This window comes from Scyliorhinus torazame, chromosome 12 (assembly GCF_047496885.1).
Source record: "Scyliorhinus torazame isolate Kashiwa2021f chromosome 12, sScyTor2.1, whole genome shotgun sequence".
NCBI lineage: Eukaryota > Metazoa > Chordata > Chondrichthyes > Carcharhiniformes > Scyliorhinidae > Scyliorhinus > Scyliorhinus torazame.
The window spans coordinates 132,202,075-132,223,465 of NC_092718.1; the positions used below are offsets into that span (position 1 = coordinate 132,202,075).

Sequence of the window (21,391 nt, forward strand, 5' to 3'; positions counted from 1 at the left end):
TGTCCAGTCAGGGATAGAGTGAGAACTGACCCAGGCCAGTGTCCAGTCAGCGATACAGTAGAACTGACCCAGCCTCGTGTCCAGTCAGGGTTACAGTGAGAACTGACCCAGCCCAGTGTCCAGTCAGGGATACAGTGAGAACTGACCCAGGCCAGTGTCCAGTCAGGGATACAGTAGAACTGACCCAGCCCTGAGTCCAGTCTGGGATACAGTGAGAACTGACACAGTCGAGTGTACAGTCAGGGATACAGTGAGAACTGACCCAGCCCAGTGTACAGTCAGGGATATAGTGCGAACTGACCCAGCCCAGTGTCCAGTCAGGGATACAGTGAGAACTGACCCAGCCAAGTGTCCAGTCAGGGATACAGTGAAAACTGACCCAGCCCAGTGTCCGGTAAGGGATACAGTGAGAACTGACCCAGCCCAGTGTCCGGTAAGGGATACAGTGAGAACTGACAAGTCGAGTGTCCAGTCAGGGATAGAGTGAGAACTGACCCAGGCCAGTGTCCAGTCAGCAGTGACAACTGACCCCGCCCAGTGTCCAGTCTGGGATACAGTAGATCTGACCCAGGCCAGTGTCCAGTCTGGGATACAGTGAGAACTGACCTAGCCCAGTGTCCAGTTAGGGAAACAGTGAGAATTGACCCAGGCCAGTGTCCAGACAGGGTTACAGTGAGAACTGACCCTGGCCAGTGTCCAGTCAGGGTTACAGTGAGAACTGACCCAGGCCAGTGTCCAGTTAGGGTTACAGTGAGAATTGACCCAGGGCAGTGTCTAGTCAGGAATAGAGAGAGAACTGACCCAGCCCAGTGTCCAGTCAGGGATACAGTGAGAACTGACCGATGCCAGTGTCCAGTCTGGGAGACAATGAGAACTCACCCAGGCCAGTTTCCAGTCAGTGATACAGTGAGAACTGACCCAGCCCAGTGTCCAGTCAGGGATACAGTGAGAACTGACACAGCCCAGTGTCCAGTCAATGATACAGTGAGAACTGACCCAGCCGAATGTCCAGTCAGGGATACAGTGAGAACTGACCCAGCACAGTGTCCAGTCTGGGAGACAGTGAGAACTGACCAAGCCCAGTGTCAAAGTCAGGGATACAGTGAGAACTAGCCCAGGCCAGTGTCCAGTCTGGGATACAGTAAGAACTGACCCAGCCAAGTGTCCACTCAAGGATACAGTAGAACTGACCCAGCCTAGTTTCCAGTCAGGGTTACAGTGAGAACTGACCCAGCCCAGTGTCCAGTCAGGGATACAGTAGAGCTGACCCAGCCCAGTGTCCACTCAAGGATACAGTAGAACTGACCCAGCCTAGTTTCCAGTCAGGGTTACAGTGAGAACTGAACCAGCCAAGTGTCCAGTCTGGGATACAGTGAGAACTGACCCAGTCGAGTGTCCAGTCAGGGATACAGTGAGAACTGACCCAGCCCAGTGTACAGTCAGGGATATAGTGCGAACTGACCAGCCCAGTGTCCAGTCAGGGATACAGTGAGAACTGACCCAGCCAAGTGTCCAGTCAGGGATACAGTGAGAACTGACCCAGCCCAGTGTCCAGTCTGGGAAACAGTAGAACGGACCAAGCCCAGTGCCCAGTCAGGGATACAGTGAGAACTGACCCAGTCCAGTGTCCTGTCTGGGATACAGTGAGAACTGACCCAGCCCAGTGTCCAGTCAGGGCTACAGTGAGAACTGACCCAGGCCAGTGTCCTGTCTGGGATACAGTGAGATCTGACCCAGGCCAGTGTCCAGTCAGGGATACAGTGAGAACTGACCCAGACCAATGTCCAGTCAGGGATACAGTGAGAACTGACCCAGCACAGTGTCCAGTCAGGGATACAGTGAGAACTGAGCCAGCCCAGTGTCCAGTCAGGGATACAGTGAGAACTGACTCAGCCCAGTGTCCAGTCAGGGATAGAGTAGATCTGACAGAGGCCAGTGTCCAGTCAGGGATACAGTGAGAACTGACCCAGGCCAGTGTCCAGTCAGGGATAAAGTGAAAACTGACCCAGCACAGTGTCCAGTCAAGGATACAGTGAGAACTGACCCAGTCGAGTGTACAGTCAGGGATACAGTGAGAACTGACCCAGGCCAGTGTCCAGACAGGGTTACAGTGGGAACTGACCCAGGCCAGTGTCCAGTCAGGGTTACAGTGAGAACTGACCCAGTCGAGTGTCCAGTCAGGGATACAGTGAGAACTGACCCAGCCCAGTGTACAGTCAGCGATATAGTGCAAACTGACCCAGCCCAGTGTCCAGTCAGGGATACAGTGAGAACTGACCCAGCCAAGTGTCCAGTCAGGGATGCAGTGAAAACTGACCCAGCCCAGTGTCCGGTAAGGGATACAGTGAGAACTGACAAGTCGAGTGTCCAGTCAGGGATAGAGTGAGAACTGACTCAGGCTAGTGTCCAGTCAGCAGTGAGAACTGACCCCGCCCAGTGTCCAGTCTGGGATACAGATCTGACCCAGGCCAGTGTCCAGTCTGGGATACAGTGAGAACTGACCTAGCCCAGTGTCCAGTTAGGGAAACAGTGAGAATTGACCCAGGCCAGTGTCCAGACAGGGTTACAGTGAGAACGGACCCTGGCCAGTGTCCAGTCAAGGTTACAGTGAGAACTGACCCTGGCCAGTGTCCAGTCAGGGTTACAGTGAGAACTGACCCAGGCCAGGGTCCAGTCAGGTTTACAGTGAGAATTGACCCAGGGCAGTGTCTAGTCAGGGATAGAGAGAGAACTGACCCAGCCCAGTGTCAAGTCAGGGATATGGTGAGAACTGACCCAGTCGAGTGTCCAGTCAGGGATACAGTAGAACTGACACAGCCTAGTGTCCAGTCAGGGATACAGTGAGAACTGACCCAGCCCAGAGTCCCGTCAGGGAAACAGTGAGAACTGACCCAGCCCAGTGTCCAGTCAGGGATACAGTGAGAACTGACCCAGGCCAGTGTCCAGTCTGGGAGACAATGAGAACTCACCCAGCCCAGTGTCCAGTCAGGGATACAGGAGAGCTGACCCAGGCCAGTGTCCAGTCAGGGATACAGTGAGAACTGATCTAGGCCAGTGTCCAGTCAGGGTTACAGTGAGAACTGACCCAGGCCAGTGTCCAGTCAGGGTTACAGTGAGAATTGACCCAGGCCAGTGTCCAGTCAGGGATAGAGAGAGAACTGACCCAGCCCAGTGTCCAGTCAGGGATACAGTGAGAACTGATCTAGGCCAGTGGCCAGTCAGGGTTACAGTGAGAACTGACCCAGGCCAGTGTCCAGTCAGGTTTACAGTGAGAATTGACCCAGGCCAGTGTCCAGTCAGGGATAGAGACAGAACTGACCCAGCCCAGTGTCCAGTCAGGGATACAGTGAGAACTGACCCAGGCCAGTGTCCAGTCAGGGATACAGTGAAAACTGACCCAGCACAGTGTCCAGTCAGGGATACAGTGAGAACTGACCCAGTCGAGTGTCCAGTCAGGGATACAGTGAGAACTGACCTAGCCCAATGTCCAGTCAGTGATACAGTAGGACTGACCCAGCCGAGTGTCCAGTCAGGGATTCAGTGAGAACTGACCCAGGCCAGTGTACAGTCAGGGTTACAGTGAGAACTGACCCATGCCAGTGTCCAGTCTTGGAGACAGTGAGTACTCACCCAGGCCAGTGTCCAGTCAGCGATACAGTGAGAACTGACCCAGCCCAGTGTCCAGTCAGGGTTACAGTGACAACTGACACAGCCCAGTGTCCAGTCTGGGATACAGTGAGAACTGACCCAGCCCAGTGTCCAGTCAGGGATACAGTGAGAACTGACCCAGCCCAGTGTCCAGTCAGGGAGACAGTGAGAACTAACCCAGGCCAGTGTCCAGTCAGGGATACAGTGAGAACTGACCCAGCCCAGTGTCCACTCAAGGATACAGTAGAACCGACCCAGCCTAGTTTCCAGTCAGGGTTACAGTGAGAACTGACCCAGCCCAGTGTCCAATCAGGGATACAGTAGAGCTGACCAAGCCCAGTGTCCAGTCAGGGATACAGTGAGAACTGACCCAGCCCAGTGTCCAGTCAGCGATACAGTGAGAACTGACCCAGGCCAGTGTCCAGTCAGGGATACAGTGAGAACTGTCCCAGGCCATTGTCCAGTCAGCGATACAGTGAGAACTGACCCAGCCCAGTGTCCACTCAAGGATACAGTAGAACCGATCCAGCCTAGTTTCCAGTCAGGGTTACAGTGCGAACTGACCCAGCCCAGTGTCCAATCAGGGATACAGTAGAGCTGACCAAGCCCAGTGTCCAGTCAGGGATACAGTGAGAACTGACCCAGCCCAGTGTCCAGTCAGCGATACAGTGAGAACTGACCCAGGCCAGTGTCCAGTCAGGGATACAGTGAGAACAGTCCCAGGCCATTGTCCAGTCAGCGATACAGTGAGAACTGACCCAGCCCAGTGTCCACTCAAGGATACAGTAGAACCGATCCAGCCTAGTTTCCAGTCAGGGTTACAGTGAGAACTGACCCAGCCCAGTGTCCAATCAGGGATACAGTAGAGCTGACCAAGCCCAGTGTCCAGTCAGGGATACAGTGAGAACTGACCCAGGCCATTGTCCAGTTAGCGATACAGTAGAGCTGACCAAGCTCAGTGTGCAGTCAAGGAAACAGTGAGATCTGACCCAGGCCACTGTCCAGTGAGGGATACAGTAGAACTGACCCAGCATAGTGTCCAGTCAGGGTTACAGTGAGAACTGACCCAGCCCAGTGTCCAGTCAGGGATACAGTAGAGCTGACCAAGCCCAGTGTGCAGTCAAGGATACAGTGAGATCTGACCCAGGCCACTGTCCAGTCAGGGATACAGTAGAACTGACCCAGCCTAGTGTCCAGTCAGGGTTACAGTGAGAACTGACCCAGCCCAGTGTCCAGTCAGGGATACAGTGAGAACTGACCCAGGCCAGTGTCCAGACAGCGACACAGTAGAACTGACCCAGCCTAGTGTCCAGTCAGGGTTACAGTGAGAACTGACCCAGCCCAGTGTCCAGTCAGGGATACAGTGAGAACTGACCCAGACCAGTGTCCAGACAGGGTTACAGTGAGAACTGACCCAGGCCAGTGTCCAGTCAGGGTTACAGTGAGAACTGACCTAGCCCAGTGTCCAGTCTGGGATACAGTGAGAACTGACCCAGCCCAGTGTCCAGTCAGGGATACAGTGAGAACTGACCCAGCCCAGTGTCCAGTCAGGGATACAGTAGATCTGACCCAGGACAGTGTCCAGTCAGGGATACTGTAGAACTGACCAAGCCCAGTGTCCACTCAGGGATACAGTAGAACTGACACAGGCCAGTGTCCAGTCAGGGATACAGTGAGAACTGACCCAGGCCAGTGTGCAGTCAGGGTTACAGTGAGAACTGACCCAGGCCAGTGTCCAGTTAGGGTTACAGAGCGAATTGACCCAGGGCAGTGTCTAGTCAGGGATAGAGAGAGAACTGACCCAGCCCAGTGTCCAGTCAGGGATACAGTGAGAACTGACCCAGCCCAGTGTCCACTCAAGGATACAGTAGAACCGACCCAGCCTAGTTTCCAGTCAGGGTTACAGTGAGAACTGACCCAGCCCAGTGTCCAATCAGGGATACAGTAGAGCTGACCAAGCCCAGTGTCCAGTCAGGGATACAGTGAGAACTGACCCAGCCCAGTGTCCAGTCAGCGATACAGTAGAACTGACCCAGGCCAGTGTCCAGTCAGGGATACAGTGAGAACTGACCGAGGCCATTGTCCAGTCAGCGATACAGTGAGAACTGACCCAGCCCAGTGTCCACTCAAGGATACAGTAGAACTGACCCAGCCTAGTTTCCAGTCAGGGTTACAGTGAGAACTGACCCAGCCCAGTGTCCAGTCAGGGATACAGTAGAGCTGACAAAGCCCAGTGTGCAGTCAAGGATACAGTGAGATCTGACCCAGGCCACTGTCCAGTCAGGGGTACAGTAGAACTGACCAAGCCTAGTGTCCAGTCAGGGTTACAGTGAGAACTGACCCAGCCCAGTGTGCAGTCAGGGATACAGTGAGAACTGACCCAGGCCAGTGTCCAGACAGCGACACAGTAGAACTGACCCAGCCTAGTGTCCAGTCAGGGTTACAGTGAGAACTGACCCAGCCCAGTGTCCAGTCAGGGATAGTGAGAACTGACCCAGCACAGTGTCCAGTCTGGGATACAGTGAGAACTGACCCAGCCCAGTGTCCAGTCAGGGATACAGTGAGAACTGACCCAGCCCAGTGTCCAGTCAGGGATACAGTAGATCTGACCCAGGACAGTGTCCAGTCAGGGATACAGTAGAACTGACCAAGCCCAGTGTCCACTCAGGGACACAGTAGAACTGACCCAGGCCAGTGTCCAGTCAGGGTTACAGTGAGAACTGACCCAGGCCAGTGTCCAGTTAGGGTTACAGTGAGAATTGACCCAGGGCAGTGTCTAGTCAGGTATAGAGAGAGAACTGACCCAGCCCAGTGTCCAGTCAGGGATACAGTAGAACTGACCCAGCCCAGTGTCCAGTCAGGGATACAGTGAGAACTGACCCAGCCCAGTGTCCAGTCAGGGAAACAGTGAGAACTGACCCAGCCCAGTGTCCAGTCAGGGATACAGTGAGAACTGACCCATGCCAGTGTCCAGTCAAGGATACAGTGAGTACTGACCGATGCCAGTGTCCAGTCTGGGAGACAATGAGAACTGACCCAGCCCAGTGTCCAGTCAGGGATACAGTGAGAACTGACCCAGCCCAGTGTCCAGTCAATGATACAGAGAGAACTGACCCAGCCCAATGTCCAGTCAGGGATACAGTGAGAACTGACCCAGCCCAGTGAACAGTCTGGGAGACGGTGAGAACTGACCCAGCACAGTGTCCAGTCTGGGAGACAGTGAGAACTGACCAAGCCCAGTGTCAAAGTCAGGGATTCAGTGAGAACTAACCCAGGCCATTGTCCAGTCTGGGATACAGTGAGAACTGACCCAGCCCAGTGTCCAGTCAGGAATACAGTAAGAACTGACCCAGCCCAGTGTCCACTCAAGGATACAGTAGAACTGACCCAGCCTAGTTTCCAGTCAGGGTTACAGTGAGAACTGACCCAGCCCAGTGTCCAGTCAGGGATACAGTAGAGCTGACTAAGCCCAGTGTCCAGTCAGGGATACAGTGAGAACTGACCCAGCCCAGTGTCCAGTCAGCGATACAGTAGAACTAACCAAGGCCAGTGTCCAGTCAGGGATACAGTGAGAACTGACTCGGCCCAGTGTCCAGTCAGGGATACAGTGAGAACTGACCCAGGCCAGTGTCCAGTCAGGGATACAGTGAGAACTGACCCAGCCTAGTTTCCAGTCAGGGTTACAGTGCGAACTGACCCAGCCCAGAGTCCAGTCAGGGATAGAGTAGAGCTGACCAAGCCCAGTGTCCAGTCAGAGATACAGTGAGATCTGACCCAGGCCACTGTCCAGTCAGGGATACAGTACTGACGCAGCCTAGTGTCCAGTCAGGATTACAGCGAGAACTGACCCAGCCCAGTGTCCAGTGAGGGATACAGTGAGAACTGACCCAGGCCAATGTCCAGTCAGCGATACAGTAGAACTGACCCAGCCTCGTGTCCAGTCAGGGTTACAGTGAGAACTGACCCAGCCCAGTGCCCAGTCAGGGATACAGTGAGAACTGACCCAGGCCAGTGTCCAGTCAGGGATACAGTAGAACTGACCCAGCCCTGAGTCCAGTCTGGGATACAGTGAGAACTGACCCAGGCGAGTGTCCAGTCAGGGATACAGTGAGAACTGACCCAGCCCAGTGTACAGTCAGCGATATAGCGCAAACTGACCCAGCCCAGTGTCCAGTCAGGGATACAGTGAGAACTGACCCAGCCAAGTGTCCAGTCAGGGATACAGTGAAAACTGACCCAGCCCAGTGTCCGGTAAGGGATACAGTGAGAACTGACAAGTCGAGTGTCCAGTCAGGGATAGAGTGAGAACTGACTCAGGCTAGTGTCCAGTCAGCAGTGAGAACTGACCCCGCCCAGTGTCCAGTCTGGGATACAGTAGATCTGACCCAGGCCAGTGTCCAGTCAGCAGTGAGAACTGACCTAGCCCAGTGTCCAGTTAGGGAAACAGTGAGAATTGACCCAGGCCAGTGTCCAGACAGGGTTACAGTGAGAACGGACCCTGGCCAGTGTCCAGTCAAGGTTACAGTGAGAACTGACCCTGGCCAGTGTCCAGTCAGGGTTACAGTGAGAACTGACCCAGGCCAGTGTCCAGTTAGGGTTACAGTGAGAATTGACCCAGGGCAGTGTCTAGTCAGGGATAGAGAGAGAACTGACCCAGCCCAGTGTCCAGTCAGGGATACAGTGGGAACTGACCCAGGCCAGTGTCCAGTCAGGGATACAGTGAGAACTGACCCAGCACAGTGTCCAGTCAGGGATATGGTGAGAACTGACCCAGTCGAGTGTCCAGTCAGGGATACAGTAGAGCTGACCCAGCCTAGTGTCCAGTCAGGGATACAGTGAGAACTGACCCAGCCCAGAGTCCCATCAGGGAAACAGTGAGAACTGACCCAGCCCAGTGTCCAGTCAGGGATACAGTGAGAACTGACCCATGCCAGTGTCCAGTCTGGGAGACAGTGAGAACTGACCCAGCCCAGTGTCCAGTCAGGGATACAGTGAGAACTGACCCATGCCAGTGTCCAGTCTGGGAGACAATGAGAACTCACCCAGTCCAGTGTCCAGTCAGGGATACAGTAGAGCTGACCCAGGCCAGTGTCCAGCCAGGGATACAGTGAGAACTGATCTAGGCCAGTGTCCAGTCAGGGTTACAGTGAGAACTGACCCAGGCCAGTGTCCAGTCAGGTTTACAGTGAGAATTGACCCAGGCCAGTGTCCAGTCAGGGATAGAGAGAGAACTGACCCAGCCCAGTGTCCAGTCAGGGATACAGTGAGAACTGACCCAGGCCAGTGTCCAGTCAGGGATACAGTGAGAACTGACACAGCCCAGTGTCCAGTCAGGGATACAGTGAGAACTGACCCAGCCCAGTGTCCAGTCAGGGATACAGTGAGAACTGACCCAGCCCAGTGTCCAGTCAGGGATACAGTGAGAACTAACCCAGGCCAGTGTCCAGTCAGGGATACAGTGAGAACTGACCCAGCCCAGTGTCCACTCAAGGATACAGTAGAACCGATCCAGCCTAGTTTCCAGTCAGGGTTACAGTGCGAACTGACCCAGCCCAGTGTCCAATCAGGGATACAGTAGAGCTGACCAAGCCCAGTGTCCAGTCAGGGATACAGTGAGAACTGACCCAGGCCAGTGTCCAGTCAGCGATACAGTGAGAACTGACCCAGCCCAGTGTCCACTCAAGGATACAGTAGAACCGACCCAGCCTAGTTTCCAGTCAGGGTTACAGTGCGAACTGACCCAGCCCAGTGTCCAATCAGGGATACAGTAGAGCTGACCAAGCCCAGTGTCCAGTCAGGGATACAGTGAGAACTGACCCAGGCCATTGTCCAGTCAGCGATACAGTAGAGCTGACCAAGCCCAGTGTGCAGTCAAGGAAACAGTGAGATCTGACCCAGGCCACTGTCCAGTGAGGGATACAGTAGAACTGACCCAGCATAGTGTCCAGTCAGGGTTACAGTGAGAACTGACCCAGCCCAGTGTCCAGTCAGGGATACAGTAGAGCTGACCAAGCCCAGTGTGCAGTCAAGGATACAGTGAGATCTGACCCAGGCCACTGTCCAGTCAGGGATACAGTAGAACTGACCCAGCCTAGTGTCCAGTCAGGGTTACAGTGAGAACTGACCTAGCCCAGTGTCCAGTCAGGGATACAGTGAGAACTGACCCAGGCCAGTGTCCAGACAGCGACACAGTAGAACTGACCCAGCCTAGTGTCCAGTCAGGGTTACAGTGAGAACTGACCCAGCCCAGTGTCCAGTCAGGGATACAGTGAGAACTGACCCAGACCAGTGTCCAGACAGGGTGTCCACTCAGGGATACAGTAGAACTGACCCAGGCCAGTGTCCAGTCAGGGATACAGTGAGAACTGACCCAGGCCAGTGTGCAGTCAGGGTTACAGTGAGAACTGACCCAGGCCAGTGTCCAGTTAGGGTTACAGTGCGAATTGACCCAGGGCAGTGTCTAGTCAGGGATAGAGAGAGAACTGACCCAGCCCAGTGTCCAGTCAGGAATACAGTAGAACTGACGAAGCCCAGTGTCCAGTCAGGGATACAGTGAGAACTGACCCAGCCCAGTGTCCAGTCAGGGAAACAGTGAGAACTGACCCAGCCCAGTGTCAAGTCAGGGATACAGTGAGAACTGACCCATGCCAGTGTCCAGTCTGGGAGACAATGAGAACTCACCCAGGCCAGTGTCCAGACAGCGATACAGTGAGAACTGACCCAGCCCAGTGTCCAGTCAGGGATACAGTGAGATCTGACCCAGTCCAGTCAATGATACAGTGAGAACTGACCCAGCCCAATGTCCAGTCAGGGATACAGTGAGAACTGACCCAGCCCAGTGTCCAGTCAGGAATACAGTGAGAACTAACCCAGGCCAGTGTCCAGTCTGGGATACAGTGAGAACTGACCCAGCCCAGTGTCCAGTCAGGGATACAGTGAGAGCTGACCCAGCCCAGTGTCCAGTCAGCGATACAGTAGAACTGACCCAGGCCAGTGTCCAGTCAGGGATACAGTGAGAACTGACTCAGCCCAGTGTCCAGTCAGGGATACAGTGAGAACTGACCCAGGCCAGTGTCCAGTCAGCGATACAGTGAGAACTGACCCAGCCCAGTGTCCACTCAAGGATACAGTAGAACTGACCAAGCCCAGTGTCCAGTCAGAGATACAGTGAGATCTGACCCAGGCCACTGTCCAGTCAGGGATACAGTACTGACCCAGCCTAGTGTCCAGTCAGGATTACAGCGAGAACTGACCCAGCCCAGTGTCCAGTCAGGCATACACTGAGAACTGACCCAGGCCAGTGTCCAGTCAGCGATACAGTAGAACTGACCCAGCCTCGTGTCCAGTCAGGGTTACAGTGAGAACTGACCCAGCCCAGTGCCCAGTCAGGGATACAGTGAGAACTGACCCAGGCCAGTGTCCAGTCAGGGATACAGTAGAACTGACCCAGCCCTGAGTCCAGTCTGGGATACAGTGAGAACTGACCCAGTCGAGTGTCCAGTCAGGGATACAGTGAGAACTGACCCAGCCCAGTGTACAGTCAGCGATATAGTGCAAACTGACCCAGCCCAGTGTCCAGTCAGGGATACAGTGAGAACTGACCCAGCCAAGTGTCCAGTCAGGGATACAGTGAAAACTGACCCAGCCCAGTGTCCGTTAAGGGATACAGTGAGAACTGACAAGTCGAGTGTCCAGTCAGGGATAGAGTGAGAACTGACTCAGGCTAGTGTCCAGTCAGCAGTGAGAACTGACCCCGCCCAGTGTCCAGTCTGGGATACAGTAGATCTGACCCAGGCCAGTGACCAGTCTGGGATACAGTGAGAATTGACCCAGGCCAGTGTCCAGACAGGGTTACAGTGAGAACGGACCCTGGCCACTGTCCAGTCAAGGTTACAGTGAGAACTGACCCTGGCCAGTGTCCAGTCAGGGTTACAGTGAGAACTGACCCAGGCCAGTGTCCAGTTAGGGTTACAGTGAGAATTGACCCAGGGCAGTGTCTAGTCAAGGACAGAGAGAGAACTGACCCAGCCCAGTGCCCAGTCAGGGATACAGTGAGAACTGACACAGCCCAGTGTCCAGTCAATGATACAGTGAGAACTGACCTAGCCCAATGTCCAGTCAGGGATACAGTGAGAACTGACCCAGCCCAGAGTCCCATCAGGGAAACAGTGAGAACTGACCCAGCCCAGTGTCCAGTCAGGGATACAGTGAGAACTGACCCATGCCAGTGTCCAGTCTGGGAGACAATGAGAACTCACCCAGGCCAGTGTCCAGCCAGGGATACAGTGAGAACTGATCTAGGCCAGTGTCCAGTCAGGGTTACAGTGAGAACTGACCCAGGCCAGTGTCCAGTCAGGTTTACAGTGAGAATTGACCCAGGCCAGTGTCCAGTCAGGGATACAGTGAGAACTGACCCAGGCCAGTGTCCAGTCAGGGATACAGTGAGAACTGACCCAGCCCTGAGTCCAGTCTGGGATACAGTGAGAACTGACCCAGTCGAGTGTCCAGTCAGGGATACAGTGAGAACTGACCCAGCCCAGTGTACAGTCAGCGATATAGTGCAAACTGACCCAGCCCAGTGTCCAGTCAGGGATACAGTGAGAACTGACCCAGCCAAGTGTCCAGTCAGGGATACAGTGAAAACTGACCCAGCCCAGTGTCCGTTAAGGGATACAGTGAGAACTGACAAGTCGAGTGTCCAGTCAGGGATAGAGTGAGAACTGACTCAGGCTAGTGTCCAGTCAGCAGTGAGAACTGACCCCGCCCAGTGTCCAGTCTGGGATACAGTAGATCTGACCCAGGCCAGTGACCAGTCTGGGATACAGTGAGAATTGACCCAGGCCAGTGTCCAGACAGGGTTACAGTGAGAACGGACCCTGGCCACTGTCCAGTCAAGGTTACAGTGAGAACTGACCCTGGCCAGTGTCCAGTCAGGGTTACAGTGAGAACTGACCCAGGCCAGTGTCCAGTTAGGGTTACAGTGAGAATTGACCCAGGGCAGTGTCTAGTCAAGGACAGAGAGAGAACTGACCCAGCCCAGTGCCCAGTCAGGGATACAGTGAGAACTGACACAGCCCAGTGTCCAGTCAATGATACAGTGAGAACTGACCTAGCCCAATGTCCAGTCAGGGATACAGTGAGAACTGACCCAGCCCAGAGTCCCATCAGGGAAACAGTGAGAACTGACCCAGCCCAGTGTCCAGTCAGGGATACAGTGAGAACTGACCCATGCCAGTGTCCAGTCTGGGAGACAATGAGAACTCACCCAGGCCAGTGTCCAGCCAGGGATACAGTGAGAACTGATCTAGGCCAGTGTCCAGTCAGGGTTACAGTGAGAACTGACCCAGGCCAGTGTCCAGTCAGGTTTACAGTGAGAATTGACCCAGGCCAGGGTCCAGTCAGGGATACAGTGAGAACTGACCCAGGCCAGTGTCCAGTCAGGGATACAGTGAGAACTGACCCAGCACAGTGTCCAGTCAGGGATACAGTGAGAACTGACCCAGTCGAGTGTCCAGTCAGGGATACAGTGAGAACTGACCTAGCCCAATGTCCAGTCAGCGATACAGTAGGACTGACCCAGCCGAGTGTCCAGTCAGGGATTCTGTGAGAACTGACCCAGGGCAGTGTCCAGACAGGGTTGCAGTGAGAACTGACCCAGGCCAGTGTACAGTCAGGGTTACAGTGAGAACTGACCCATGCCAGTGTCCAGTCTGGGAGACAGTGAGAACTCACCCAGGCCAGTGTCCAGTCAGCGATACAGTGAGAACTGACCCAGCCCAGTGTCCAGTCAGGGATACAGTGAGAACTGACACAGCCCAGTGTCCAGTCAGGGATACAGTGAGAACTGACCCAGCCCAGTGTCCAGTCAGGGATACAGTGAGAACTGACCCAGCCCAGTGTCCAGTCAGGGATACAGTGAGAACTAACCCAGGCCAGTGTCCAGTCAGGGATACAGTGAGAACTGACCCAGCCCAGTGTCCACTCAAGGATACAGTAGAACCGATCCAGCCTAGTTTCCAGTCAGGGTTACAGTGAGAACTGACCCAGCCCAGTGTCCAATCAGGGATACAGTAGAGCTGACCAAGCCCAGTGTCCAGTCAGGGATACAGTGAGAACTGACCCAGCCCAGTGTCCAATCAGGGATACAGTAGAGCTGACCAAGCCCAGTGTGCAGTCAAGGAAACAGTGAGATCTGACCCAGGCCACTGTCCAGTGAGGGATACAGTAGAACTGACCCAGCATAGTGTCCAGTCAGGGTTACAGTGAGAACTGACCCAGCCCAGTGTCCAGTCAGGGATACAGTAGAGCTGACCAAGCCCAGTGTGCAGTCAAGGATACAGTGAGATCTGACCCAGGCCACTGTCCAGTCAGGGATACAGTAGAACTGACCCAGCCTAGTGTCCAGTCAGGGTTACAGTGAGAACTGACCCAGCCCAGTGTCCAGTCAGGGATACAGTGAGAACTGACCCAGGCCAGTGTCCAGACAGCGACACAGTAGAACTGACCCAGCCTAGTGTCCAGTCAGGGTTACAGTGAGAACTGACCCAGACCAGTGTCCAGACAGGGTGTCCACTCAGGGATACAGTAGAACTGACCCAGGCCAGTGTCCAGTCAGGGATACAGTGAGAACTGACCCAGGCCAGTGTGCAGTCAGGGTTACAGTGAGAACTGACCCAGGCCAGTGTCCAGTTAGGGTTACAGTGAGAACTGACCCAGGCCAGTGTCCAGTTAGGGTTACAGTGCGAATTGACCCAGGGCAGTGTCTAGTCAGGGATAGAGAGAGAACTGACCCAGCCCAGTGTCCAGTCAGGAATACAGTAGAACTGACGAAGCCCAGTGTCCAGTCAGGGATACAGTGAGAACTGACCCAGCCCAGTGTCCAGTCAGGGAAACAGTGAGAACTGACCCAGCCCAGTGTCAAGTCAGGGATACAGTGAGAACTGACCCATGCCAGTGTCCAGTCTGGGAGACAATGAGAACTCACCCAGGCCAGTGTCCAGACAGCGATACAGTGAGAACTGACCCAGCCCAGTGTCCAGTCAGGGATACAGTGAGATCTGACCCAGTCCAGTCAATGATACAGTGAGAACTGACCCAGCCCAATGTCCAGTCAGGGATACAGTGAGAACTGACCCAGCCCAGTGTCCAGTCAGGAATACAGTATGAACTGACCCAGCACAGTGTCCAGTTTGGGAGACAGTGAGAACTGACCAAGCCCAGTGTCAAAGTCAGGGATACAGTGAGAACTAACCCAGGCCAGTGTCCAGTCTGGGATACAGTGAGAACTGACCCAGCCCAGTGTCCAGTCAGGCATACAGTGAGAGCTGACCCAGCCCAGTGTCCAGTCAGCGATACAGTAGAACTGACCCAGGCCAGTGTTCAGTCAGGGATACAGTGAGAACTGACTCAGCCCAGTGTCCAGTCAGGGATACAGTGAGAACTGACCCAGGCCAGTGTCCAGTCAGCGATACAGTGAGAACTGACCCAGCCCAGTGTCCACTCAAGGATACAGTAGAACTGACCAAGCCCAGTGTCCAGTCAGAGATACAGTGAGATCTGACCCAGGCCACTGCCCAGTCAGGGATACAGTACTGACCCAGCCTAGTGTCCAGTCAGGATTACAGCGAGAACTGACCCAGCCCAGTGTCCAGTCAGGCATACAGTGAGAACTGACCCAGGCCAGTGTCCAGTCAGCGATACAGTAGAACTGACCCAGCCTCGTGTCCAGTCAGGGTTACAGTGAGAACTGACCCAGCCCAGTGCCCAGTCAGGGATACAGTGAGAACTGACCCAGGCCAGTGTCCAGTCAGGGATACAGTAGAACTGACCCAGCCCTGAGTCCAGTCTGGGATACAGTGAGAACTGACCCAGTCGAGTGTCCAGTCAGGGATACAGTGAGAACTGACCCAGCCCAGTGTACAGTCAGCGATATAGTGCAAACTGACCCAGCCCAGTGTCCAGTCAGGGATACAGTGAGAACTGACCCAGCCAAGTGTCCAGTCAGGGATACAGTGAAAACTGACCCAGCCCAGTGTCCAGTAAGGGATACAGTGAGAACTGACAAGTCGAGTGTCCAGTCAGGGATAGAGTGAGAACTGACTCAGGCTAGTGTCCAGTCAGCAGTGAGAACTGACCCCGCCCAGTGTCCAGTCTGGGATACAGTAGATCTGACCCAGGCCAGTGACCAGTCTGGGATACAGTGAGAATTGACCCAGGCCAGTGTCCAGACAGGCTTACAGTGAGAACGGACCCTGGCCACTGTCCAGTCAAGGTTACAGTGAGAACTGACCCTGGCCAGTGTCCAGTCAGGGTTACAGTGAGAACTGACCCAGGCCAGTGTCCAGTTAGGGTTACAGTGAGAATTGACCCAGGGCAGTGTCTAGTCAAGGACAGAGAGAGAACTGACCCAGCCCAGTGCCCAGTCAGGGATACAGTGAGAACTGACACAGCCCAGTGTCCAGTCAATGATACAGTGAGAACTGACCTAGCCCAATGTCCAGTCAGGGATACAGTGAGAACTGACCCATGCCAGTGTCCAGTCTGGGAGACGGTGAGAACTGACCCAGCACAGTGTCCAGTCTGGGAGACAGTGAGAACTGACCAAGCCCAGTGTCAAAGTCAGGGATACAGTGAGAACTAACCCAGGCCAGTGTCCAGTCTGGGATACAGTGAAAACTAACCCAGGCCAGTGTTCAGTCTGGGATACAGTAAGAACTGACTCAGCCAAGTGTCCACTCAAGGATACAGTAGAAATGACCCAGGCTAGTTTCCAGTCAGGGTTACATTGAGAACTGACCCAGCCCAGTGTCCAGTCAGGGATACAGTAGAGCTGACCAAGCCCAGTGTGCAGTCAAGGATACAGTGAGATCTGACCCAGGCCACTGTCCAGTCAGGGATACAGTAGAACTGACCCAGGCCAGTGTCCAGACAGCGACACAGTAGAACTGACCCAGCCTAGTGTCCAGTCAGGGTTACAGTGAGAACTGACCCAGCCCAGTGTCCAGTCAGGGATACAGTGAGAACTGACCCAGACCAGTGTCCAGACAGGGTTACTGTGAGAACTGACCCAGGCCAGTGTCCAGTCAGGGTTACAGTGAGAACTGACCCAGCCCAGTGTCCAGTCTGGGATACAGTGAGAACTGACCCAGCCCAGTGTCCAGTCAGGGATACAGTGAGAACTGACCCAGCCCAGTGTCCAGTCAGGGATACAGTAGATCTGACCCAGGACAGTGTCCAGCCAGGAATACAGTAGAACTGACCAAGCCCAGTGACCACTCAGGGATACAGTAGAATTGACCCAGGCCAGTGTCCAGACAGGGTTACAGTGAGAACGGACCCTGGCCAGTGTCCAGTCAGGGATACAGTGAGAACTGACCCAGGCCAGTGTGCAGTCAGGGTTACAGTGAGAACTGACCCAGGCCAGTGTCCAGTTAGGGTTACAGTGAGAATTGACCCAGGGCAGTGTCTAGTCAGGGATAGAGAGAGAACTGACCCAGTCCAGTGTCCAGTCAGGGATACAGTAGAACTGACGCAGCCCAGTGTCCAGTCAGGGATACAGTGAGAACTGACCCAGCCCAGTGTCCAGTCAGGGAAACAGTGAGAACTGACCCAGCCCAGTGTCAAGTCAGGGATACAGTGAGAACTGACCCATGCCAGTGTCCAGTCTGGGAGACAATGAGTACTCACCCAGGCCAGTGTCCAGACAGCGATACAGTGAGAACTGACCCAGCCCAGTGTCCAGTCAGGGATACAGTGAGATCTGACCCAGTCCAGTCAATGATACAGTGAGAACTGACCCAGCCCAATGTCCAGTCAGGGATACAGTGAGAACTGACCCAGCCCAGTATCCAGTCAGCTATACAGTATGAACTGACCCAGCACAGTGTCCAGTCTGGGAGACAGTGAGAACTGACCAAGCCCAGTGTCAAAGTCAGGGATACAGTGAGAACTAACCCAGGCCAGTGTCCAGTCTGGGATACAGTGAGAACTGACCCAGCCCAGTGTCCAGTCAGGAATACAGTAAGAACTGACCCAGCCCAGTGTCCACTCAAGGATACAGTAGAACTGACCCAGCCTAGTTTCCAGTCAGGGTTACAGTGAGAACTGACCCAGCCCAGTGTCCAGTCAGGGATACAGTAGAGCTGACCCAGCCCAGTGTCCACTCAAGGATACAGTAGAACTGACCCAGGCCAGTGTCCAGTCAGGGATACAGTGAGAACTGACCCAGCCCAGTGTCCAGTCAGGGTTACAGTGAGAACTGACCCAGGCCAGTGTCCAGTCAGGGATACAGTAGAACTGACCCAGTCGAGTGTCCAGTCAGGGAAACAGTGAGAACTGACCCAGCCCAGTGCCCAGTCAGGGATACAGTGAGAACTGACCCAGGCGAGTGTCCAGTCAGGGATACAGTGAAAACTTACACAGCCCAGTGTCCAGTCAGGGATACAGTGAGAACTGACCCAGGCTAGTGTCCAGTCAGGGATACAGTGAGAACTGACCCAGGCAAGTGTCCAGTCAGGGATACAGTGAGAACTGACCCAGCACAGTGCCCAGTCAGGGCTAGTGAGAATTGACCCAGCCCAGTTTCCAGTCAGGAATACAGTAGAACTGACCAAGCCCAATGTCCAGTCAGCAGTGAGAACTGACACAGCCCAGTGTCCAGTCAGGGTACAGTAGAGCTGACCCAGGCAAGTGTCCAGTCAGGGATACAGTGAGAACTGTCCCATGCCAGTGTCCAGTCAGGGATACAGTGAGAACTGACCCAGGCCAGTGTCCAGTCAGGGATACAGTGAGAACTGACCCAGCCCAGTGTCCAGTCAGGGATACAGTAGAACTGACCAAGCCCAATGTCCAGTCAGCAGTGAGAACTGACCCAGCCCACAGTCCAGTCAGGGATACAGTAGAGCTGATCCAGGCCAGTGTCCAGTCAGGGATACAGTGAGAACTGACCCAGGCCAGTGTCCAGTCAGGGATACAGTGAGAGCTGACCCAGCCCAGTGTCCAGTCAGGGATACAGTAGAACTGACCAGGCCCAATGTCCAGTCAGCAGTGAGAACTGACCCAGCCCAGTGTCCAGTCAGGGATACAGTTGAGCTGACCCAGGCCAGTGTCCAGTCAGGGATACAGTGAGAACTGACCCAGGCCAGTGTCCAGTCAGGGATACAGTGAGAACTGACCCAGCCCAGTGTCCAGTCAGGGTTACAGTGAGAACTGACCCAGGCCAGTGTCCAGTCAGGGATATAGTTGAACTGACCCAGTTGAGTGTCCAGTCAGGGAAACAGTGAGAACTGACCCAGCCCAGTGCCCAGTGAGGGATACAGTAAGAACTGACCCAGCCCAGTGTCCAGTCAAGGGTACAGTGAGAACTGACCCAGCCCAGTGTCCGGTCAGGGATACAGTGAGAACGGACCCATTCGAGTGTCCAGTCAGGGATACAGTGAGAACTGACCCAGCCCAGTGTCCAGTCAGGGATACAGTGAGAACTGACCCAGCCCAGTGTCCAGTCAGGGATACAGTGAGAACTGACCCAGGCCAGTGTCCAGTCAGGGATAGATTGTGAACAACTGACCCAGGCACCGGTATACAGTAATTGTAGCTCCACACTGACCATATCAGGAATATTTAATCCATTTTTTACTGGTCCCGAATTCACGAAAGGCGAAAGGATATGTAGCGACATTACCATTAAAGGCCAAAATGGGTTTCCCTATCAGATATCCGGGATTCCCGCTCCGACTCCTGCCAGTGCCACTGGTTAAAACCTGCTTATAAATGAGAAAGATGACAGTTCAGTCGCTTGGTCAGTTCTGTAAGAAACAACCCAGAGTTAAAGCCCCCAGTCGCCACATTCGGGTGCCTGTTCAGGTACACAGAGGGAGAATTCAGAATGTGCAAACTACCTAACAGCACATCATTTGGGATTTGTGGGAGGAAACTGGAGTGCCCGGAGGAAACCCAGGCAGAAACAGGGACAACGTGCAGACTCCACACAGTGACGCAAACCGGGAATCGAACCTGGGATGCGAGAGCTGTGAGGCAACAGTGCTAACCACTGTGCTAATGGGCCATCCGGTAACAGCACGGTGAGTAAATACCAAATACTGCACTGTATCACAATCCCCCCGCATCCTTCTAAATTCCAACTAGTGCAGTCCCAGTCTACTCAACCTCTCCTCGTAATCCAACCCCTTAACTCTGGGATTAACCGAGTGAATATCCTCTGCACATCCTCCAGTGCCAGTACGTCCTTTCTCAGGTAAGGAGGCCAAAACTGACCACAATACGCCAGGTGTGGCCTCACTAACACCTTATACAGTTGCAGCATAACCTCCCTAGTCTTAAACTTCATTCCTATAGCAGTGAAGGACAAAACTCCATTTGCCTTCTTAATCACCTGTTGCACCTGTAAACCAACTTTTTGAGACTCATGCACCCAGGTCTCTCTGCACAGCAGCATGTTTTAATATTTTATCATTTAAATAATAATCCCTTTTGCTGTTATTCCCACCAAAATGGATAACCTCACATTTGACAACATTGTATTCCATCTGCCAGACCCTAGCCCATTCATGTAACCTATCCAAATCCCTCAGCAGACTTCAGCTATCCTCTGCACTTTTTGCTTTAACACTCATCTTAGTGTCGTCTGCAAACTTGGACACATTGCATTTGGTCCCCAACACCAAATCTTCTATGTGAATTGTGAACAATTGTGTGCCCAACACTGATCCCTGAGAAAGAACATGGTGAGAAAGTACCAAACACTGTAACTGTTAGAGCACGGTGAGTAAATAGCAAACACTGCACTGAAACAGCACGGTGAGTAAATACCAAACACTGCACTGTAACAGCACGGTGAGTAAATACCAAACACTGCACTGAAACAGTACGGTGAGTAAATAGCAAACACTGCACTGTAACAGCACGGTGAGTAAATACCAAACACTGCACTGCAACAGCACGGTGAGTAAATACCAAACACTGCACTGTAACAGCACGGAGAGTAAATAGCAAACACTGCACTGTAACAGCACGGTGAGTAAATACCAAACACTGCACTGAAACAGCACGGTGAGTAAATACCACACACTGCACTGAAACAGCACGGTGAGTAAATACCAAACACTGCACTGTAACAGCACGGTGAGTAAATACCACACACTGCACTGTAACAGCATGGTGAGTAAATACCACACACTGCACTGTAACAGCACGGTGAGTAAATACCAAACACTGCACTGTAACAGCACGGTGAGTAAATACCACACACTGCACTGTAACAGCATGGTGAGTAAATACCACACACTGCACTGTAACAGCACGGTGAGTAAATACCAAACACTGCACTGTAACAGCACGGTGAGTAAATACCACACACTGCACTGAAACAGCACGGTGAGTAAATACCACACACTGCACTGTAACAGCACGGTGAGTAAATACCAAACACTGCACTGTAACAGCACGGTGAGTAAATACCACACACTGCACTGAAACAGCACGGTGAGTAAATACCAAACACTGCACTGTAACAGCACGGTGAGTAAATACCAAACACTGCACTGTAACAGCACTGTGAGTAAATACCAAACACTGCACTGTAACAGCACGGTGAGTAAATACCAAACACTGCACTGTAACAGCACGGTGAGTAAATACCAAACACTGCACTGTAACAGCACGGTGAGTAAATACCAAACACTGCACTGTAACAGCACGGTGAGTAAATACCAAACACTGCACTGTA

At 53.6% G+C, this 21,391-nt stretch overlaps 1 protein-coding gene across 2 annotated transcripts in view; it reads right to left on the reverse strand.

Moving 5' to 3' along the window:
- LOC140386607 (tectonic-3-like) overlaps positions 1 to 21,391 on the reverse strand; it is an 894,865-nt gene that overhangs the window by 199,996 nt on the left and 673,478 nt on the right. For both annotated transcript variants that reach the window (XM_072469084.1, XM_072469083.1), the window contains one exon: positions 19,315 to 19,406. In XM_072469084.1, coding sequence (XP_072325185.1) covers positions 19,315 to 19,406 — 92 coding nt within the window. The remainder of the gene's footprint in view (positions 1 to 19,314; positions 19,407 to 21,391) is intronic.